General features: G+C 44.2%; 1 protein-coding gene across 5 annotated transcripts; it reads right to left on the reverse strand.

The window, feature by feature from the left end:
- Positions 1-7,868: 7,868 nt before the first annotated feature.
- LOC311120546 (uncharacterized protein) lies at positions 7,869-18,681 on the reverse strand. 5 transcript variants are annotated; one of them, XR_014612167.1, is made up of 12 exons: positions 18,604-18,681; positions 17,946-18,155; positions 17,083-17,139; positions 16,635-16,691; positions 15,248-15,310; positions 14,087-14,326; positions 13,085-13,171; positions 12,772-12,855; positions 9,776-9,912; positions 9,405-9,638; positions 8,253-9,204; positions 7,869-8,159 (listed from the first exon to the last, which is right to left on the reverse strand). XR_014612167.1 is itself a non-coding variant. In XM_084195131.1 (11 exons), the coding sequence occupies exons 2-11, from the start codon at positions 18,142-18,144 to the stop codon at positions 8,761-8,763; spliced, it is 1,602 nt and encodes a 533-aa protein (XP_084051257.1). In that variant the 5' UTR covers positions 18,145-18,155; positions 18,604-18,681; the 3' UTR covers positions 7,869-8,760. The 5 variants fall into 5 exon arrangements, 3 of the variants coding, with proteins under 3 accessions (XP_084051257.1, XP_084051258.1, XP_084051259.1); XM_084195131.1 differs by having other exon boundaries at positions 7,869-9,204; XR_014612168.1 differs by lacking the exon at positions 15,248-15,310 and having other exon boundaries at positions 7,870-8,159; positions 18,604-18,678.
- Between the last annotated feature and the right edge of the window lie 163 nt (positions 18,682-18,844).

Consider the following 18,844-nt stretch of genomic DNA (forward strand, 5'->3'; position numbering starts at 1 on the left):
TACTAGAATACTGTAGCGTTGTCAGTAGAGTAGGTCCTACTAGACTACTACTACTAATACTGTAGTGTTGTCAGTAGAGTAGGTCCTACTAGACTACTACTAGAATACTGTAGTGTTGTCAGTAGAGTAGGTCCTACTAGACTACTACTACTAATACTGTAGTGTTGTCAGTAGAGTAGGTCCTACTAGACTACTACTACTAGAATACTGTAGTGTTGTCAGTAGAGTAGGTCCTACTAGACTACTACTACTACTAATACTGTAGTGTTGTCAGTAGAGTAGGTCCTACTAGACTACTACTACTAGAATACTGTAGTGTTGTCAGTAGAGTAGGTCCTACTAGACTACTACTAGAATACTGTAGTGTTGTCAGTAGAGTAGGTCCTACTAGACTACTACTACTAATACTGTAGTGTTGTCAGTAGAGTAGGTCCTACTAGACTACTACTACTAATACTGTAGTGTTGTCAGTAGAGTAGGTCCTACTAGACTACTACTACTAGAATACTGTAGTGTTGTCAGTAGAGTAGGTCCTACTAGACTACTACTAGAATACTGTAGTGTTGTCAGTAGAGTAGGTCCTACTAGACTACTACTACTAATACTGTAGTGTTGTCAGTAGAGTAGGTCCTACTAGACTACTACTACTAGAATACTGTAGTGTTGTCAGTAGAGTAGGTCCTACTAGACTACTACTAGAATACTGTAGTGTTGTCAGTAGAGTAGGTCCTACTAGACTACTACTAGAATACTGTAGTGTTGTCAGTAGAGTAGGTCCTACTACTGAGGAGGGGAAACATGAAACAGAAAAAGTTAGGGCTCTGGTCTAATGTAGTATGTAGCGAATAGGGTACCATTTGGGACGCGAGCACCCTTGCTTTGTTCAAGTACTATTGACTGTCTTCCTACTCTGAGAGTTTCACAGATCCTGGCCTTAGTTTAACACTAAGGCTGCATTCCAAATGGCACACTATTCCCAATATAGTGCGTTACTTTTGATCATAGATCACTGGCTGGATTGTGAATGTGACACAATGGCACCACCTACAGGTCAATAGGGGAAACTACATTCTTTCAAATCAGATCCAACACTCATATATTACATTTACATTTACGTCATTTAGCAGACGCTCTTATCCAGAGCGACTTACAAATTGGTGCCTTCACCTTATAGCCAGTGGGATAACCACTTTACAATATGTTTTATTTTATTTTATTTCATTGTTTTTTTTTGGGGGGTGGGGTAAGTGGATAGACTACTTTATCCTATCCCAGGTATTCCTTAAAGAGGTGGGGTTTCAATATTAAAGAGACAAAACAGTTAAACTGTGTTTACCAGAGAATGTGTTCCTAAGTGTGGTGCGGAAAAAACCCTCACCTGGACCTATAATAAGACTATGTCATTTCTATATAACAAAGTCTAGTCACTTGTACACTGCTCAAAAAAATAAAGGGAACACTTAAACAACACAATGTAACTCCAAGTCAATCACACTTCTGTGAAATCAAACTGTCCACTTAGGAAGCAACACTGATTGACAATACATTTCACATGCTGTTGTGCAAATGGAATAGACAACAGGTGGAAATTATAGGCAATTAGCAAGACACCCCCAATAAAGAAGTGGTTCTGCAGGTGGTGACCACAGACCACTTCTCAGTTCCTATGCTTCCTGGCTGATGTTTTGGTCACTTTTGAATGCTGGCGGTGCTTTCACTCTAGTGGAAGCATGAGACGGAGTCTACAACCCACACAAGTGGCTCAGGTAGTGCAGCTCATCCAGGATGGCACATCAATGCGAGCTGTGGCAAGAAGGTTTGCTGTGTCTGTCAGCGTAGAGTCCAGAGCATGGAGGCGCTACCAGGAGACAGGCCAGTACATCAGGAGACGTGGAGGAGGCCGTAGGAGGGCAACAACCCAGCAGCGGGATCGCTACCTCCGCCTTTGTGCAAGGAGTAGCAGGCGAAGCACTGCCAGAGCCCTGCAAAATGACCTCCAGCAGGCCACAAATGTGCATGTGTCTGCTCAAACGGTCAGAAACAGACTCCATGAGGGTGGTATGAGGGCCCGACGTCCACAGGTGGGGGTTGTGCTTACAGCCCAACACCGTTCAGGACGTTTGGCATTTGCCAAAGAACACCAAGATTGGCAAATTCGCCACTGGCGCCCTGTGCTCTTCACAGATGAAAGCAGGTTCACACTGAGCACATGTGACAGACGTGACAGAGTCTGGAGACGCCGTGGAGAACGTTCTGCTGCCTGCAACAACCTCCAGCATGACCGGTTTGGCGGTGGGTCAGTCATGGTGTGGGTTTGGCATTTCTTTGGGGGGCCGCACAGCCCTCCATGTGCTCGCCAGAGGTAGCCTGACTGCCATTAGGTACCGAGATGAGATCCTCAGACCCCTTGTGAGACCATATGCTGGTGCGGTTGGCCCTGGGTTCCTCCTAATGCAAGACAATGCTAGACCTCATGTGGCTGAGTGTGTCAGCAGTTCCTGCAAGAGGAAGGCATTGATGCTATGGACTGGCCCGCCCGTTCCCCAGACCTGAATCCAATTGAGCACATCTGGGACATCATGTCTCACTCCATCCACTAACGCCACGTTGCACCACAGACCGTCCAGGAGTTGGCGGATGCTTTAGTCCAGGTCTGGGAGGAGATCCCTCAGGAGACCATCCGCCACCTCATCAGGAGCATGCCCAGGCGTTGTAGGGATGTCATACAGGCACGTGGAGGCCACACACGCTACTGAGCCTCATATTGACTTGTTTTAAGGACATTACATCAAAGTTGGATCAGCCTGTAGTGTGGTTTTCCACTTTAATTTTGAGGGTGACTCCAAATCCAGACCTCCATGGGTTGATAAATTTGATTTCCATTGATAATGTTTGTGTGATTTTGTTGTCAGCACATTCAACTATGTAATGAAAAAAGTATTTAATAATATTATTTAATTCATTCAGATCTAGGATGTGTTGTTTAAGTGTTCCCTTTATTTTTTTGAGCAGTGTATTTTATCTGACTCCATAAGATAATATGGAAATGTGCAATTAAGTATTATGAGTCATAGCTGACTGAGATCAAGAATGGTCTGAGATAGTGAAATCAAATGCAAGTAATAACATTATCGAATGAATGAACTCCATCATATAAAAGGCAAAATCATAAAGTTACAAGGATCTCTCTCTCCTGTGGTGTTGGGCACTACGTCCGCTTGGGGGAGCAACCAATGGTATGACGGGCTGTGGTTACCCTTTGCACTCACGGGTGTCCAAACAGAGCGAATATAAGGCCACGCCTCCATTCAAGCCACACCTCCAGATCCTCTAATAGGCTGCAGCCACAACAATATTATATCAGTTAGCGCAACAAAAACAGGCAACTTCTGCCCCCTTGGGTGCTGCCATAGAGCTACATTGGCAGTGCCCGTCCAATAAAGCTTGAGGTCATCAGCCACTGATAAATCGACGTATTTTCTCCGGTTACTTTGATTGGACTGATGTGTTGTTAGCTTCATTGTTTACCACGTCTTCTAGCTAGCTAGCTGAAAAGTTAGCATGAATCATGTCGACTATCGAATCATTTTCAAACTTAGCGTTATGAAGGAAATGTAGCGATAAAACGTATCGGGTGCTCATCAGCCACTAAACATTGAAATAAGGCCATCCGTTGAAATAACGCCCTCTGTTAAAATAAAGCAAGCTGGAAAATAAGATTTAGCTGTGGTTGGTGGTGGATGGAAGCAGTGGCGAACATCTGTTTTGACTTAAATCTTCTTGTAAATCTATGGGGCAAGACTTCGAAATGGCTGTCTAGCTATGATCAACAACCAACTTGACAGAGCTTGAATAATTTTTTTAAGAATAATGGGCAAATATTGTACAATCCAGGTGTGCAAAGCTCTTAGAGACTTACCCAAAAAGCCTCACAACTGTAATCACTGCCAAAGGTTGATTCTACAAAGTATTGACTCAGGGGTGTGAATACTTATGTGAATTAGATATTTCTGTATTTCATTTTCAATAAATTTGGCAGAAATGTCTAAAAACATGTTTTCACTTTGTCATAATGGGGTGTTGCTATACGACGTGTCTTGTTGTTAATGTGTGATGTCAGACTGTTATACCCATGGAACTGAAACTAAACAATCCATGAAGCGGGGGAGTAACTTTATAAACTTTGTTGCTTCATTCTTAAGCGGAGCATCTTGGTAACAGACAGGCTCAGAACGTTTTTTGTTGTTGTTGTTGTTGTTGTTGCTTTGAACCAATAATCTTAACAATGTAGAAATATTGTAGACCCATGCTGAATTTGACTATGGGAAGTAGCCTATAAGCTGATCATAACCACATATAATCTTTATATTGTCATAAACCAAACGTTGTAACGTTTATGTTTGAAGTGGTTCTGATGGATATTAGCCTTTTTTTTGATTGAGTTTGCCCCACTGACCACCAGAACTGGGCCCCATCATCACCACTACTAGGGAATAAGTCCTCCTAACCCCTCCCATCCCCCTTTCCCTCCCGTCTAACCCCCCCCCCCCCTTTCCCTCCCGTCTAACCCCTCCCCCCCTTTCCCTCCCGTCTAACCCCTCCCTCCCCCCTTTCCCTACCGTCTAACCCCTCCCATCCCTCGTTCCCTCCCGTCTAACCCCTCCCCCCTCTATCCCTCCCACCCCCTTTCCCTCCCGTCTAACCCCTCCCATCTCTCTATCCCTCCCGTCTAACCCCTCCCCTCCCTCTTTCCCTCCCGTCTAACCCCTCCCATCTCTCTATCCCTCCCGTCTAACCCCTCCCCCCTCTATCCCTCCCACCCCGTTTTCCTCCCGTCTAACCCCTCCCCCCTCTTTCCCTCCCGTCTAACCCCTCCCATCCCTCTTTCCCTCCCGTCTAACCCCTCCCATCCCTCTCCCCATCTTTCCCTCCCGTCTAACCCCTCCCATCCCTCTCCCCATCTTTCCCTCCCGTCTAACCCCTCCCATCCCTCTTTCCCTCCCCACCTTTTTTCCTCCCGTCTAACCCCTCCCATCTCTCTTTCCCTCCCGTCTAACCCCTCCCACCCCTCTTTCCCTCAAGTCTAACCCCTCCCATCTAACCCCTCCCATCTCTCTTTCCCTCCCGTCTAACCCCTCCCCCCTCTATCCCTCCCACCCCGTTTTCCTCCCGTCTAACCCCTCCCCCCCCTTTCCCTCCCGTCTAACCCCTCCCCCCTCTTTCCCTCCCGTCTAATCCCTCCCATCCCTCTTTCCCTCCCGTCTAACCCCTCCCACCCCGTTTTCCTCCCGTCTAACCCCTCCCATCCCTCTTTCCCTGCCCCCCTTTCCCTCCCGTCTAACCCATTTTGTTACGTTCCCCAGCAAGAAAACCAAATAACGTCGCTCAAACAGAAGGGGGGAACTAACAGTCACTGACCACAACCAAAACCAAACCGGTTGGGTTTTAAGAGGGGTTCGGAAAGACACTCATGGGGGCGTCCACTAGAAGTTGACTAGCAACAACAACTGGGAGCTAAAAGACCCCCACCATGAGCGGCCACTAAATCTGCACAAGAAGAGGCCAACAAAAATAAAAACCAAACTTAAAGACAAGAAGCAAAGCAAAAAGTGGAGTAAAACAAAAAACAGGGAAGATCAGATATAGGATAGTTTTTTAAGAAATCAAATAGGGAGAGCCAACTAAAGGTGTTGACCCTCCACATCTCTCGAGCGAACTGGAACACTGGGCCAGCCACTCTTAAATAGCACATGGGCCAGTACAGGTGAAACACCTTCCAACTAACGAGACGGACAAGCCAGCACATGTGTAACACATACTGACGAATGAGGTGACACCCATCGGTGCGCCCTATGTGCTAAATTCCAACCTCAAAACATAAATGGGAAAACCCAAAACCTGTAAGACCTTCACCCCTTAAGACAACAAATATATCCTATATTTTTGGTTGGACCAGTTTGCACCAACAGAAAACTACTTCCATTGTACAACATAATCAATTTCAATGCATCGCCTTCTCCAAGGTAAACATGGCGTCTACTGGCTGTCAACAGTTAAATATAAGACAAAACACACTTAAAAAATATATATGTATATATATATTTCTTTTTATATAGTTGCCTAAAACTCTGAAGTTTTGAGAAGCAGGGGTAAAATAATCTGTTTCTAATACTCTCGTCCCCTTGGAACGAGCACAACCAAAACAAAAGGCATCTCCAAAACGTGCAGTCAAAATAAATAGTGAGCCAGGGCTACACACTGGCTAAAACACAAAACACAACGTATCGACTGCCCACCCTTGGAAGACAATCAGCAACCAAGTTGTCCTCACCACGGACATGTCTGAACTGGCTAAAACACAAAACACAACGTATCGACTGCCCACCCTTGGAAGACAATCAGCAACCAAGTTGTCCTCACCACGGACATGTCTGAACTGGCTAAAACACAAAACACAACGTATCGACTGCCCACCCTTGGAAGACAATCAGCAACCAAGTTGTCCTCACCACGGACATGTCTGAACTGGCTAAAACACAAAACACAACGTATCGACTGCCCACCCTTGGAAGACAATCAGCAACCAAGTTGTCCTCACCACGGACATGTCTGAACTGGCTAAAACACAAAACACAACGTATCGACTGCCCACCCTTGGAAGACAATCAGCAACCAAGTTGTCCTCACCACGGACATGTCTGAACTGGCTAAAACACAAAACACAATGTATCGACTGCCCACCCTTGGAAGACAATCAGCAACCAAGTTGTCCTCACCACGGACATGTCTGAACTGGCTAAAACACAAAACACAACGTATCGACTGCCCACCCTTGGAAGACAATCAGCAACCAAGTTGTCCTCACCACGGACATGTCTGAACTGGCTAAAACACAAAACACAACGTATCGACTGCCCACCCTTGGAAGACAATCAGCAACCAAGTTGTCCTCACCACGGACATGTCTGAACTGGCTAAAACACAAAACACAACGTATCGACTGCCCACCCTTGGAAGACAATCAGCAACCAAGTTGTCCTCACCACGGACATGTCTGAACTGGCTAAAACACAAAACACAACGTATCGACTGCCCACCCTTGGAAGACAATCAGCAACCAAGTTGTCCTTACCACGGACATGTCTGAACTGGCTAAAACACAAAACACAACGTATCGACTGCCCACCCTTGGAAGACAATCAGCAACCAAGTTGTCCTCACCACGGACATGTCTGAACTGGCTAAAACACAAAACACAACGTATCGACTGCCCACCCTTGAAAGACAATCAGCAACCAAGTTGTCCTCACCACGGACATGTCTGATTTCAAGGGGGAAACTCCTGCAATACGAGACTCCAGCGAAGGAGTCGGCTGTTCATGGAGCTCGTCTTTTTTTGCAAAATGTGAATCTAGTTCAACTATCACCAAGGTACTGCAAAATGTACACTGAACAAAAATATAAACCCAACCTGTAAAGCGTTGGTCCCATGTTTCACGAGCTGAAATAAAAGAGCCCAGAAATGTTCCATACGCACAAAAAAGCTTATTTCGCTCTAATTTTGGAACAGCCATTGAAGAGGAGTGGGACACCATCCCACAGGCCACAATCAACAGCCTGATCAACTCTATAGTTAAATTACTATTTGAATTACATGTAGTTCACTACTTCATTTTTTTTTTTTTTTACAGTCTTTGGTATGACTAATTTTGTACATTATTTGGTTTAAACCACAAGGTTTCTTAGGGGGTAATACATGTTTACTCTGAGGAAGGGAGAGTTCCTTATCAGAAGGGAAACACACCTTAGTCCCTCCCTTTAGATTCACACTAAGTCTACGTACCAAACTATTCCCCTCATACTCCGTTACTTTCCACCAGAGCGCTAAGGGGCTAAAAACACGCCAAAACTTCACTGGCTGCATTGTGAATGTGACGCAATGTTACCACCTACAAGACAATAGGGGGAAACTACATTTCTTTCAAATTAAGTTTTCACTGGATTAAATGCATTAGTAGAATAACATGAGTGTTATTTATTCAAATCAGATCCAATACTCATATGATAAAGAGACAAAACAGTCAACTGTGTTTACCAGAGAATGTGTCCATAAGTACTGTAATACAGTATACAGTATGTCTGCGTAGCCAAATGGCACCCTATTCCCTCTATAGTGCACTACTTTAGGCCCCTTGTATGCTCTAATCAAATGTAGTGCACTATATAGGGAACAGGGTGCCATTTGGAATGGCATATTATACGATCAATATCAGATAGATACTGTACATTCTAAAGGGTAGATTACATGCGTGACGTGACATATCCTTTTAACATTAAAGATCATCGGTATCATTCATATTCACACTGCGTCCCAAATGGCACCCTATTCCCTCTATAGTGCACTACTTTTGGCTAGAACCCTATGGGGCCCTGGTCAACAGTAGTGCACTAAATAAGGTGCCATTCGGGACTCAGAATACATCACATTCTCTGACACTTTAAAAGCTTTTATTGTGAGGCGTCATATTTGGCTTATAGAGTAAACGACAGACGTTCTTGCAGTAGGACAAAGGGAGAACCAGTGTAGGTCCAAATGGTACACTACTTCCTTTATAGCGCACTACTTTTGACCAGAGCCAGGGGATGGGGTGCCAATTGGGACATCATGAAGCAGTAAAACCTTCCATCATGATCACGGTTCAGACATACAACGGCACGTTTCGAGTACTCTTTATTTTGTAGTCCTCTTATAGAGGACTTTTATTTTGAAGCCACCGCCACTCCCGTGTCTTCACTAGGAGCTGATTGGGCAGTCTCTCTCAGGTGATACTCTTGGTGCCTTTTCAGCTGCCCTGACGCCGTGAACCCTTTCCCACACACACTACACAGGAACGGCCGCTCCCCTGTGTGTGTCCTCATGTGTAGCTTCAGACTCCCCGGTGTGGTGAACCCCTTATCACAGACAGTACAAGGGTACGGCCTCTCTTTGGTGTGTGTGATCTGATGCACTTTCAGGTTACCAGATTGGGCAAAACTGGTCCCACATATGGCGCAGATGAATGGTTTCTCTCCAGTGTGTGTCCGTTGGTGGCTCTTCAGGTCTCCAGCCCGCAAGAAGGTTCGGCCGCAGAAGGAGCAGCAGAACGGTTTCTCCCCCGTGTGGGTTCTCTGGTGGGTCCGCAGGTTCCCCAGCTCCGTGAAGCTCTTAAATTGGAGACAGATAAACAAAAAGATGCAAAAACAAAAATGAAGGAGGGGAAGCATAGAAATATTGCACATAGAACGGATCTACTGCTTATCAGACTAGCTTTCTAAGAGAATGGCAAATCTATAACTCGCATTTCTATCTGAAATCTGTTGGTTAGTACACAAAGCTACATAACTGAACTTTAATTGACACGCACCTTGCCACACTGGCAAATGTGGTAGGTCTTCTGCCCCGTGTGGAGCAGCTTGTGTTTTTTCAGGTCGTGGGCTCTGGAAAACCGTTTCCCGCACTCGGAGCACTGGTGTGGTTTCTCCTTGGTGTGTGTCTGCAGGTGGGTCTTCAGGTTGCCGCGGATGGCGAACCCTTTATCGCATACGGAGCAGTGGTGGAGGTTCTCCCCTTTGTGGATCATCTGGTGGCACTTGAGCGACTTGTATCAAATCAAACTTTATTTAGATAGAACATTACTTACAACAAAATGCAGTGCAAAGTGCTTCTCATACATAAATAAAACATTTTCAGACGAGGAGTAAATAGATAAATGAAGACAGTAAAACAACAATGGACCTTGAAGTAGGAGAAGCTTTTCCCACAGTCATTGCAGTGGTACGGTTTCTCCTCCCGGTGAGTCTGCTGGTGGTCTTTATAGTGGGCCAGACGGGAGAAGCTCTTCTTACACTGGGAGCACTGGTACGGTTTCTCCCCTGTGAATAGAATAACTAAATTTTATATAAAGTCTATATTGGATTTAAACTGGTGTTGAGAACAATGCGGCGGAAGCAGAGTGAGAGAGATGAGGAAACAGAGAGAGAAAAACTCACCTTAGTAAAATAATATTGCAATAAAGTAAGCTAAAGCACTTGAAGGCATGTATAAAATAGTTGCTTGTACTGAAACTCCCAATGTCATGTTCAACCGTTGTACCAATTTAAAGCAACAGTCGTGTGTTGTCACCTAGATGATCATTCCAGCACCGTTTGATTGGGACAGCGCCATCGCACTGCTTTAAGACAAGCGTGGGTGACTCGTCCTGATAAATCAATTTAACTAATGGCAGATTTTATTTTTCTCCACTGAATCTCCGTTTGGATATTTGGTAACAATTATGCTGGGGGAAATGTTAGCTAAGTTTAGGTGAGTGCTAATGATCATCTTTATTCTAGTTTGTTCATATATTAACTGATCAGAACATTTTGCCAGCATGTTATGTAGCTTAACAAGTGGATTTTGCTCTTCACTCACGTAGTAGCCTGTCCTATTCCCGACCAAAAGCCTGTGTCTTGTCTGATAATCAGTCAATGAGATTTTGTTTCACTGAATCTCTGTCAGTACAGTGCCTTCAGAAAGTATTCCTACCCCTTGACTTTTTCTAAATGTTCTTGTGTTACAGCCTGAGAAAATAAATACATTTAATCAATTTCGAATTCAGGCTGTAACACAACAAAATGTGGAATAAGTCAAGGGGTATGAATACTTTCTGAAGGCACTGTATATTTGGTTAATTGATCTCTGGCTGGGCAAGTGGAGATGTTACCTCATTTATTAATTTGCTCATCTATCACTGATCAGAGATATTTAACATAATAATCTAAATAATCATGTAAATATTTATGTAAATAATAATGTAAATAATGTATTATTTTGCTCTTGACTCACGTAGTAGCCTGATATGTATAATCTATCCACCATGGATCTGTGAGAGTGCGTCTTATTTTATCTGTATTAACTTCAATATAATCAATCATTCATGTCATTACACAGCATACGAGCCTTAAAATACAAATCAAGCATTTATTTATTTATTTAGAAATAAAATAACAAAAGGGAGCCTTGAATAATTAAACATTAAATAAATAACTAGATTTTCTGCCAAACTTCTATTAGGTATAAAAGCCACGTGTTCTGAACGCATGTTTGATTAGTAAACAATTGGATCAGCTACGGGTCTACTTTCGATAGTTGTACAAGGTCCAGCGAGGCGCATTAGCAGGGCAGCCATAGGGTGTATTTTGTAAGGATGTATCGGCGTTAACAGATACCCTTGGAATATGGGCTTCTCCTGATACTGAGATGCGCTGCCTGTCGTGGTCTCGTGGATCATCATTCTCCCGAGTAGAGACTCAAGCCTATTCGTATCGCAATTTGAAACATTTGAAATCATCAGAAAAATAAGTTTAATCATGGCCACAAATTTCTCTGGCCCCGCCAATATTGGAATCCTGTCAGCTGCTGCGGCTGAGAGAGAGCCATAGTAGGCTAAAAGGTGCGCAGACATGCACAGTTTTTATTTTATTTCTTAACATAGCACAGCAAGCCTGAAACCCGTTGGGCCCCGTCGTGTTCTGAGAATGAGAACTCTACACAGAACACATACATTTAGGGCTCCTGAGTGGCGCAGTGGTCTAAGGCACTGCATCTCAGTGCTTGAGGCGTCACTACAGACCCCCTGGTTCGATTCCAGGCTATATCACAACCGGCCGTGATTGGGAGTCCCATAGGGCGGCGCACAATTGGCCCAGCGTTGTCTGGGTTTGGCCGGTGTAGGCCGTCATTGTAAATAAGAATTTGTTCTTAACTGACTTGCCTAGTTAAATAAAGGTAAAATAAAAATAAAAAATACAAATGATATTCAAGATACAGTGCATACAGAAAGTATTCAGACACCTTCCCTATTTCCACATTTTATTATTCTAAAATGGATTAAATAAAACAATTCAACAGCAATTTACATACAATACCCCATAATGACAAAGCGAAAACAGGTTTAGATATTTTTGCTAATGTATTACAAATAAAAAACAGAAATACCTTATTTACATAACTATTCAGACCCTTTGCTATGAGACTCGAAATTGAGCTCAGGTGCATCTTGTTTCCATTGATCATCCTTGAGATGTTTCTACAACTTGATTGGAGTCCACCTGTGGTATTATTCAATTGATTGGACATTATTCGGAAAGGCACACACCTGTCTATATAAGGTCCCACAGTTGACAGTGCATGTCAGAGCAATGCAAAGAAACCACTACTAAAGGACACCAATAACAAGAAGAAACCTGCTTGGGCCAAGAAACACGAGCAATGGACTTTAGACCGGTGGAAATGTGTCCTTTGGTCTTGAGTACAAATTTGAGGTTTTTGGTTCTAGCCGCCGTGTCTTTGTGAGACACGGTGTGGGTGAACGGATGATCTCTGCATGTGTAGTTCCCACCGTAAAGCATGGAGGAGGAGGTGTTATGGTGTGCTTTGCTGGTGACACTGTCTGTGATTTATTTGGGAATTCAAGGCACACTTTTAACCATATTTAGAATTCAAGGCACACTTAACCAGCATGGCTACCACAGCATTCTGCAGCGATACGTCATCCCATCTGGTTTGGGCTTAGTGGGATTATACTTTGTTTTTCAACAGGACAATTCCGAATGCACTGTATACACGAACATAAATACATTTTCTTTTAAAAGCCGTACTGAAGCGGGTACAAAACCTCTAGTGACTTTGAGAGATATAAACCCTGAGAGGTAAAATGGCATATATCATATTAAATATATAATATAATTGACCTGTGTGTATGCGCTGGTGGATCTTGAGGTTACCCTGCGCAGTGAATCCTTTCCCACACTCTGAACACTGGAACGGTTTCTCTCCTGATAGATAGATGGACAGACAGACAGAACCTTTTTATACCACAAATAACAGATTTAAAAGCCACATTGAGGACCACTCAAAGAGAGTTGAGACACTGATAACTTTTTGTAGGCAATCATATAATATCGATATCTGTTATAATCCGTCACATCATCCTATCATTAACATCATCAATAATAACATCCTATAACGTCATCATCTATACACCTGGAAGAAAGAACACTACACCTGTGTGGGTCATCTGGTGTTTCTTGTGCCCTCCCAGACTGGTGAATGTCTTCCCACACTGGTGACAGATGTGGCTCACCCTCTCTCCTAGGGATGAGTTAGATTAATCGATAAGTCGATCAAGAGCGTCTATATCAATTCAAACATTTTGGAATTGAAAATAACAAATTGAAGTGATATTTGCCATTGCAAGACATATTTCAAAAATAAACTGGTGACAAATGTGACTGACCCTCTCTCCTGTGTGGATATGGATTTATTTAGCATTTACGTGAGAAGAAGACCCAGTCAACACTTCACAGTACTTCTACTTAGATAAGTAATCATCATCACTAAAAATGGTCACAAAACCATCAGAAGCATACTGCATGATCTGGTGGATGTTGAGTTCTGATGTTATGGCAGGCATGGTCAGGTGGATGTTGAGTTCTGATAATTGGCAGGCATGGTCAGGTGGATGTTGAGTTCTGATGTTATGGCAGGCATGATCTGGTGGATGTTGAGTTCTGATGTTATGGCAGGCAAGGTCTGGTGGATGTTGAGTTCTGATAATTGGCAGGCATGGTCAGGTGGATGTTGAGTTCTGATAATTGGCAGGCATGATCTGGTGGATGTTGACTTCTGATAATTGGCAGGCATGGTCTGGTGGATGTTGTTCTGATGTTATGGCAGGCATGGTCTGGTGGATGTTGAGTTCTAATGTTATGGCAGGCATGGTCTGGTGGATGTTGAGTTCTGATAATTGGCAAGCATGGTCAGATGGATGTTGAGTTCTGATAATTGGCAGGCATAGTCAGATGGATGTTGAGTTCTGATAATTGGCAGTCAGGGGTACAGAAGTAGCTCATCCCAGGATAATGAGTCCAAGTTGTCCTGATGGTGGCGCTGTGGTGCCATAAGGCTTGAGCACCACCATGGCTGCTTGCAGCTATATTCTATCTTGTAATTGTCTATGCCAAACACTGAAGAAAAGAAAACAAATAAATAATTGTTCACAATAACCTGTGTGGATGGTGAGGTGTCTCTTCATGTCGTCTGAGCGAGAGAAACATTTCCCACAGACGGAGCACTGATGGGGTTTCTCTCCGCTGTGGGTCTGTGTGTGCCTCTTCAGGCTCCCCACGGTGACGAAGGTCTTGCCACACTGGGAGCAGGGGTGTGGCTTCTCCACTGTACTCTGGCAGTTCGAACTCTGTTCATTCTCTCCATCAGCGCTGTCTGTGTCCGAGTTGGCGCCCCCTCCTGTTTCAATGACAACACTACAGGTTAAATACTGTAAGATAAGAGACAGTATGTATAAAATCAAATCACATTTTATTTGTCACATGCGCCGAATACAACAGGTGTAGTAGACCTTACAGTGAAATGCTTACTTACAAGCCCTTAACCAACAATGCAATTTTAAGAAAAAATACCAAAAAAACATCAAATAAAAAAATAAGAAATAAAAGTAACAAATAATTAAAAATAACAGTAGCGAGGCTATATACAGGGGGTAGCGGTACCGAGTCAATGTGCGGGGACACCGGTTAGTCGAGGTAATTTAGGTAATATGTACATGTAGGTAGAGTTATTAAAGTGACCAGGCATAGATAATAAACAGAGAGTAGCAGCAGCTTAAAAGAGGGGGGGGGGCAATGAAAATAGTCTGGGTAGCCATTTGATTAGATGTTCAGGAGTCTTATGGCTTGGGGGTAGAAGCTGTTTAGAAGCCTCTTGGACCTAGACTTGGCGCTCCGGTATCGCTTGCCTTGCGGTAGCAGAGAGAACAGTCTATGACTAGGGTGGTTGGAGTCTTTGACAATTTTTAGGGCCTTCCTCTGACACTGCCTGCTATAGAGGTCCTGGATGGCAGGAAGCTTGGCCCCAGTGATGTACTGGGCCGTACGCACTACCCTCTGTAGTGCCTTGCGGTCGGAGGCCGAGCAGTTGCCATACCAGGCAGTGATGCAACCAGTCAGGATGCTCCCGATGGTGCAGCTATAGAACCTTTTGAGGATCTGAGGACCCATGCCAAATCTTTTCAGTCTCCTTAGGGGGAATAGGTTTCTCTTATGTATCTCTTATTATCAACGTTCTCTCATGTAACACTATAAACTATCAAAGTGGATACAACCAAATATTGTATTATCTACATTAATGGTTATTCTGGTTTGTGATTACCTGAGTTGGTCCCATCCCCGCCACCTCCCCCCTCCGCTGCATCTCTTTTAATGATAGCAAGCCCTGTTAAAATACAGATTCACATGAATAGAACAGATCATATCCATCAAAACCTCTACAACAGTCCAGCACGGGCAACCAGGTAACCAGGTAACCAGGCAACCAGGAGCCTGAGTGTCTGCTGATGTTTATTATTTCTTTCAATCAGTGTTTGATATAGACATGGGTAACCAGGATATAGACATGGGTAACCAGGATATAGACATGGGTAACCAGGATATAGACATGGGTAACCAGGATATAGACATGGGTAACCAGGATATAGACATGGGTAACCAGGATATAGACATGGGTAACCAGAATATAGACATGGGTAACCAGAATATAGACATGGGTAACCAGAATATAGACATGGGTAACCAGGATATAGACATGGGTAACCAGAATATAGACATGGGTAACCAGAATATAGACATGGGTAACCATGATATAGACATGGGTAACCAGGATATAGACATGGGTAACCAGGATATAGACATGGGTAACCATGATATAGACATGGGTAACCAGGATATAGACATGGGTAACCAGAATATAGACATGGGTAACCAGGATATAGACATGGGTAACCAGAATATAGACATGGGTAACCATGATATAGACATGGGTAACCAGGATATAGACATGGGTAACCAGAATATAGACATGGGTAACCAGAATATAGACATGGGTAACCAGGATATAGACATGGGTAACCAGAATATAGACATGGGTAACCAGAATATAGACATGGGTAACCAGGATATAGACATGGGTAACCAGAATATAGACATGGGTAACCAGAATATAGACATGGGTAACCAGGATATAGACATGGGTAACCAGGATATAGACATGGGTAACCAGAATATAGACATGGGTAACCAGGATATAGACATGGGTAACCAGGATATAGACATGGGTAACCAGGATATAGACATGGGTAACCAGGAGTGTACAATAATGAGGGTAGACAGTTAGGTGCCCAGAGGACTCTCTCTCATCCCATTCTAGCTAGCTACTGTCCTGCTACTACCCAGAGGACTCTCTCTCATCCCATTCTAGCTAACTACTGTCCTGCTACTACCCAGAGGACTCTCTCTCACCCCATTCTAGCTAGCTCTCTCTCACCCCATTCTAATAATATGCCATTTAGCAGACGCTTTTATCCAAAGCGACTTACAGTCATGCGTGCATACATTTTTTTTTTGTGTATGGGTGGTCCCGGGGATCGAACCCACTACCTTGGCGTTTCAAGCGCCGTGCTCTACCAACTGAGCTACAGAGGACCACTGTAGCTCAGACCATTGTATTATCTACATTAATGGTTATTCTGGTTTGTGATTACCTGAGTTGGTCCCGCCACCTCCCCGCTCCGCTGCATCTCTTTTAATGATAGCAAGCCCTGTTAAAATACAGATTCACATGAATAGAACAGATCATATCCATCAAAACCTCTACAACAGTCCAGCACGGGCAACCAGGTAACCAGGCAACCAGGTAACCAGGCAAGGATTCTAGCTAACTACTGTCCTGCTACTACCCAGAGGACTCTCTCCCACCCCATTCTAGCTAACTACTGTCCTGCTACTACCCAGAGGACTCTCTCCCACCCCATTCTAGCTAACTACTGTCCTGCTACTACCCAGAGGACTCTCTCCCACCCCATTCTAGCTAACTACTGTCCTGCTACTACCCAGAGGACTCTCTCCCACCCCATTCTAGCTAGCTACTGTCCTGCTACTACCCAGAGGACTCTCTCTTACCCCATTCTAGCTAGCTACTGTACTACTCACCCGTCTTCACTGCATCTCCTTCCTCCTCTTCCATGTCCACTTTCACAACGTTATGCCCTGGTGGAGAACACAAGACACAGTACTGAAAACAGACAGTAGTGCTGATGAAAGTCCCATCACTCTGAATAGGCTAGCCTGACTGAAAACAGACCGTAGTGCTGATGAAAGTCCCATCACCATGAATAGGCTAGCCTGACTGAAAACAGACCGTAGTGCTGATGAAAGTCCCATCACTATGAATAGGCTAGCCTGACTGAAAACAGACAGTAGTGCTGATGAAAGTCCCATCACCATGAATAGGCTAGCCTGACTGAAAACAGACCGTAGTGCTGATGAAAGTCCCATCACTATGAATAGGCTAGCCTGACTGAAAACAGACCGTAGTGCTGATGAAAGGCCCATCACTATGAATAGGCTAGCCTGACTGAAAACAGACCGTAGTGCTGATGAAAGTCCCATCACCATGAATAGGCTAGCCTGACTGAAAACAGACAGTAGTGCTGATGAAAGTCCCATCACCATGAATAGGCTAGCCTGACTGAAAACAGACAGTAGTGCTGATGAAAGTCCCATCACTATGAATAGGCTAGCCTGACTGAAAACAGACAGTAGTGCTGATGAAAGTCCCATCACCATGAATAGGCTAGCCTGACTGAAAACAGACAGTAGTGCTGATGAAAGTCCCATCACCATGAATAGGCTAGCCTGACTGCCAATCTGTTTCTGCTCTTTTGCCAAATCCCATTCCATAAGGAGTTGGCAAGACAGCAGAACCAGACTGGCACTCAGGCTATGCATAGGCTACACAGCACAGTAGAGGTTATTGTAGCCCCAATACTGACTGATTCAACACCTGACCTTACCAGAGTCTACATCATCGCTGTCCTCTTCCTCCTCCTCTTCATCAGCCTCCTCCACGTCATTACCATCATCATCTTTGACAACCACACTGAGTTCCAGTGTTTGACTGCAGTCCTCCAGCTTCACTGACGCCATCTCTGGACCCCGGTGTGAGCTCCTCTGGGCTGGAACACTAGAATCCGGGGACTCCGGCTCAGACATGGTGCCTCAGTCTTAAAAATATGAAAAGGACATTGGAGATATGTGATCGATTCATCTATTCAGAAAACATACGGACGTCTAGCTATCTGACGTCGTTATTGTATCAGACGTGAGGGTAGCTAGCTAGTTCACTGCTTGCAGATCACTGGAGCAAAAAACAATAACGGTCAATGATCTAGCTAACGTTAGCTAGTTACTGAGACGGGAATAGCCCCCACATTTTGTAGCTTATACATCGGCTGTGGCTTCTGGGTATGTGGATGACGTGAAAAGAGCCATTGACGCAAGCTAGCTCGACTTGATGCTTCCCTGGCTGGTAGTCGTTCTGCAGCGGCTAGCATTCGCTACCATTGCCGATGATCGACAATGAATTGGCAACGGTTATGTTTCTACGTCTGGTTGTAGCTTAAACGCTGATATATGCATTTTGGGTACACATTTCAATGTTATAAAGATTACCTGGGATAGGTTTTCTTCAATTATTTGACAGGGAGGATGGTCGGGGAATCCAACTGTAAACTTCCGCCTGTATGCAGAAAAGGTTTGTTCACGGGCATCACGTATGCGCAGTGATTGCGCTTCTCTCACTCTCTATTTGGATCGGTAGAGTAGTATACTATTCGGCGTAGTATTGGTGTAAATAGGAGATACATTTATACTTTGGTAATTTAGCAGATGCTCTTATGCAGAGCGACTTACA

Source organism: Coregonus lavaretus, assembly GCF_964263955.1.
Source record: "Coregonus lavaretus genome assembly, contig: HAP1_SCAFFOLD_47, whole genome shotgun sequence".
NCBI classification, from domain to species: domain Eukaryota; kingdom Metazoa; phylum Chordata; class Actinopteri; order Salmoniformes; family Salmonidae; genus Coregonus; species Coregonus lavaretus.

Excerpts from the sequence above, each read along its gene's own strand:
- LOC311120546 (XM_084195131.1), bottom strand. The coding sequence starts at position 18,144 with ATGTCTGAGCCGGAGTCCCCGGATTCTAGTGTTCCAGCCCAGAGGAGC. Across the intron at positions 16,692-17,082 it reads AGGAGATGCAGTGAAGACGG|GGCTTGCTATCATTAAAAGA; the intron begins GTGAGTAGTACA and ends GTATTTTAACAG. Across the intron at positions 13,172-14,086 it reads ACACCTCACCATCCACACAG|GAGAGAGGGTGAGCCACATC; the intron begins GTTATTGTGAAC and ends ACTCATCCCTAG.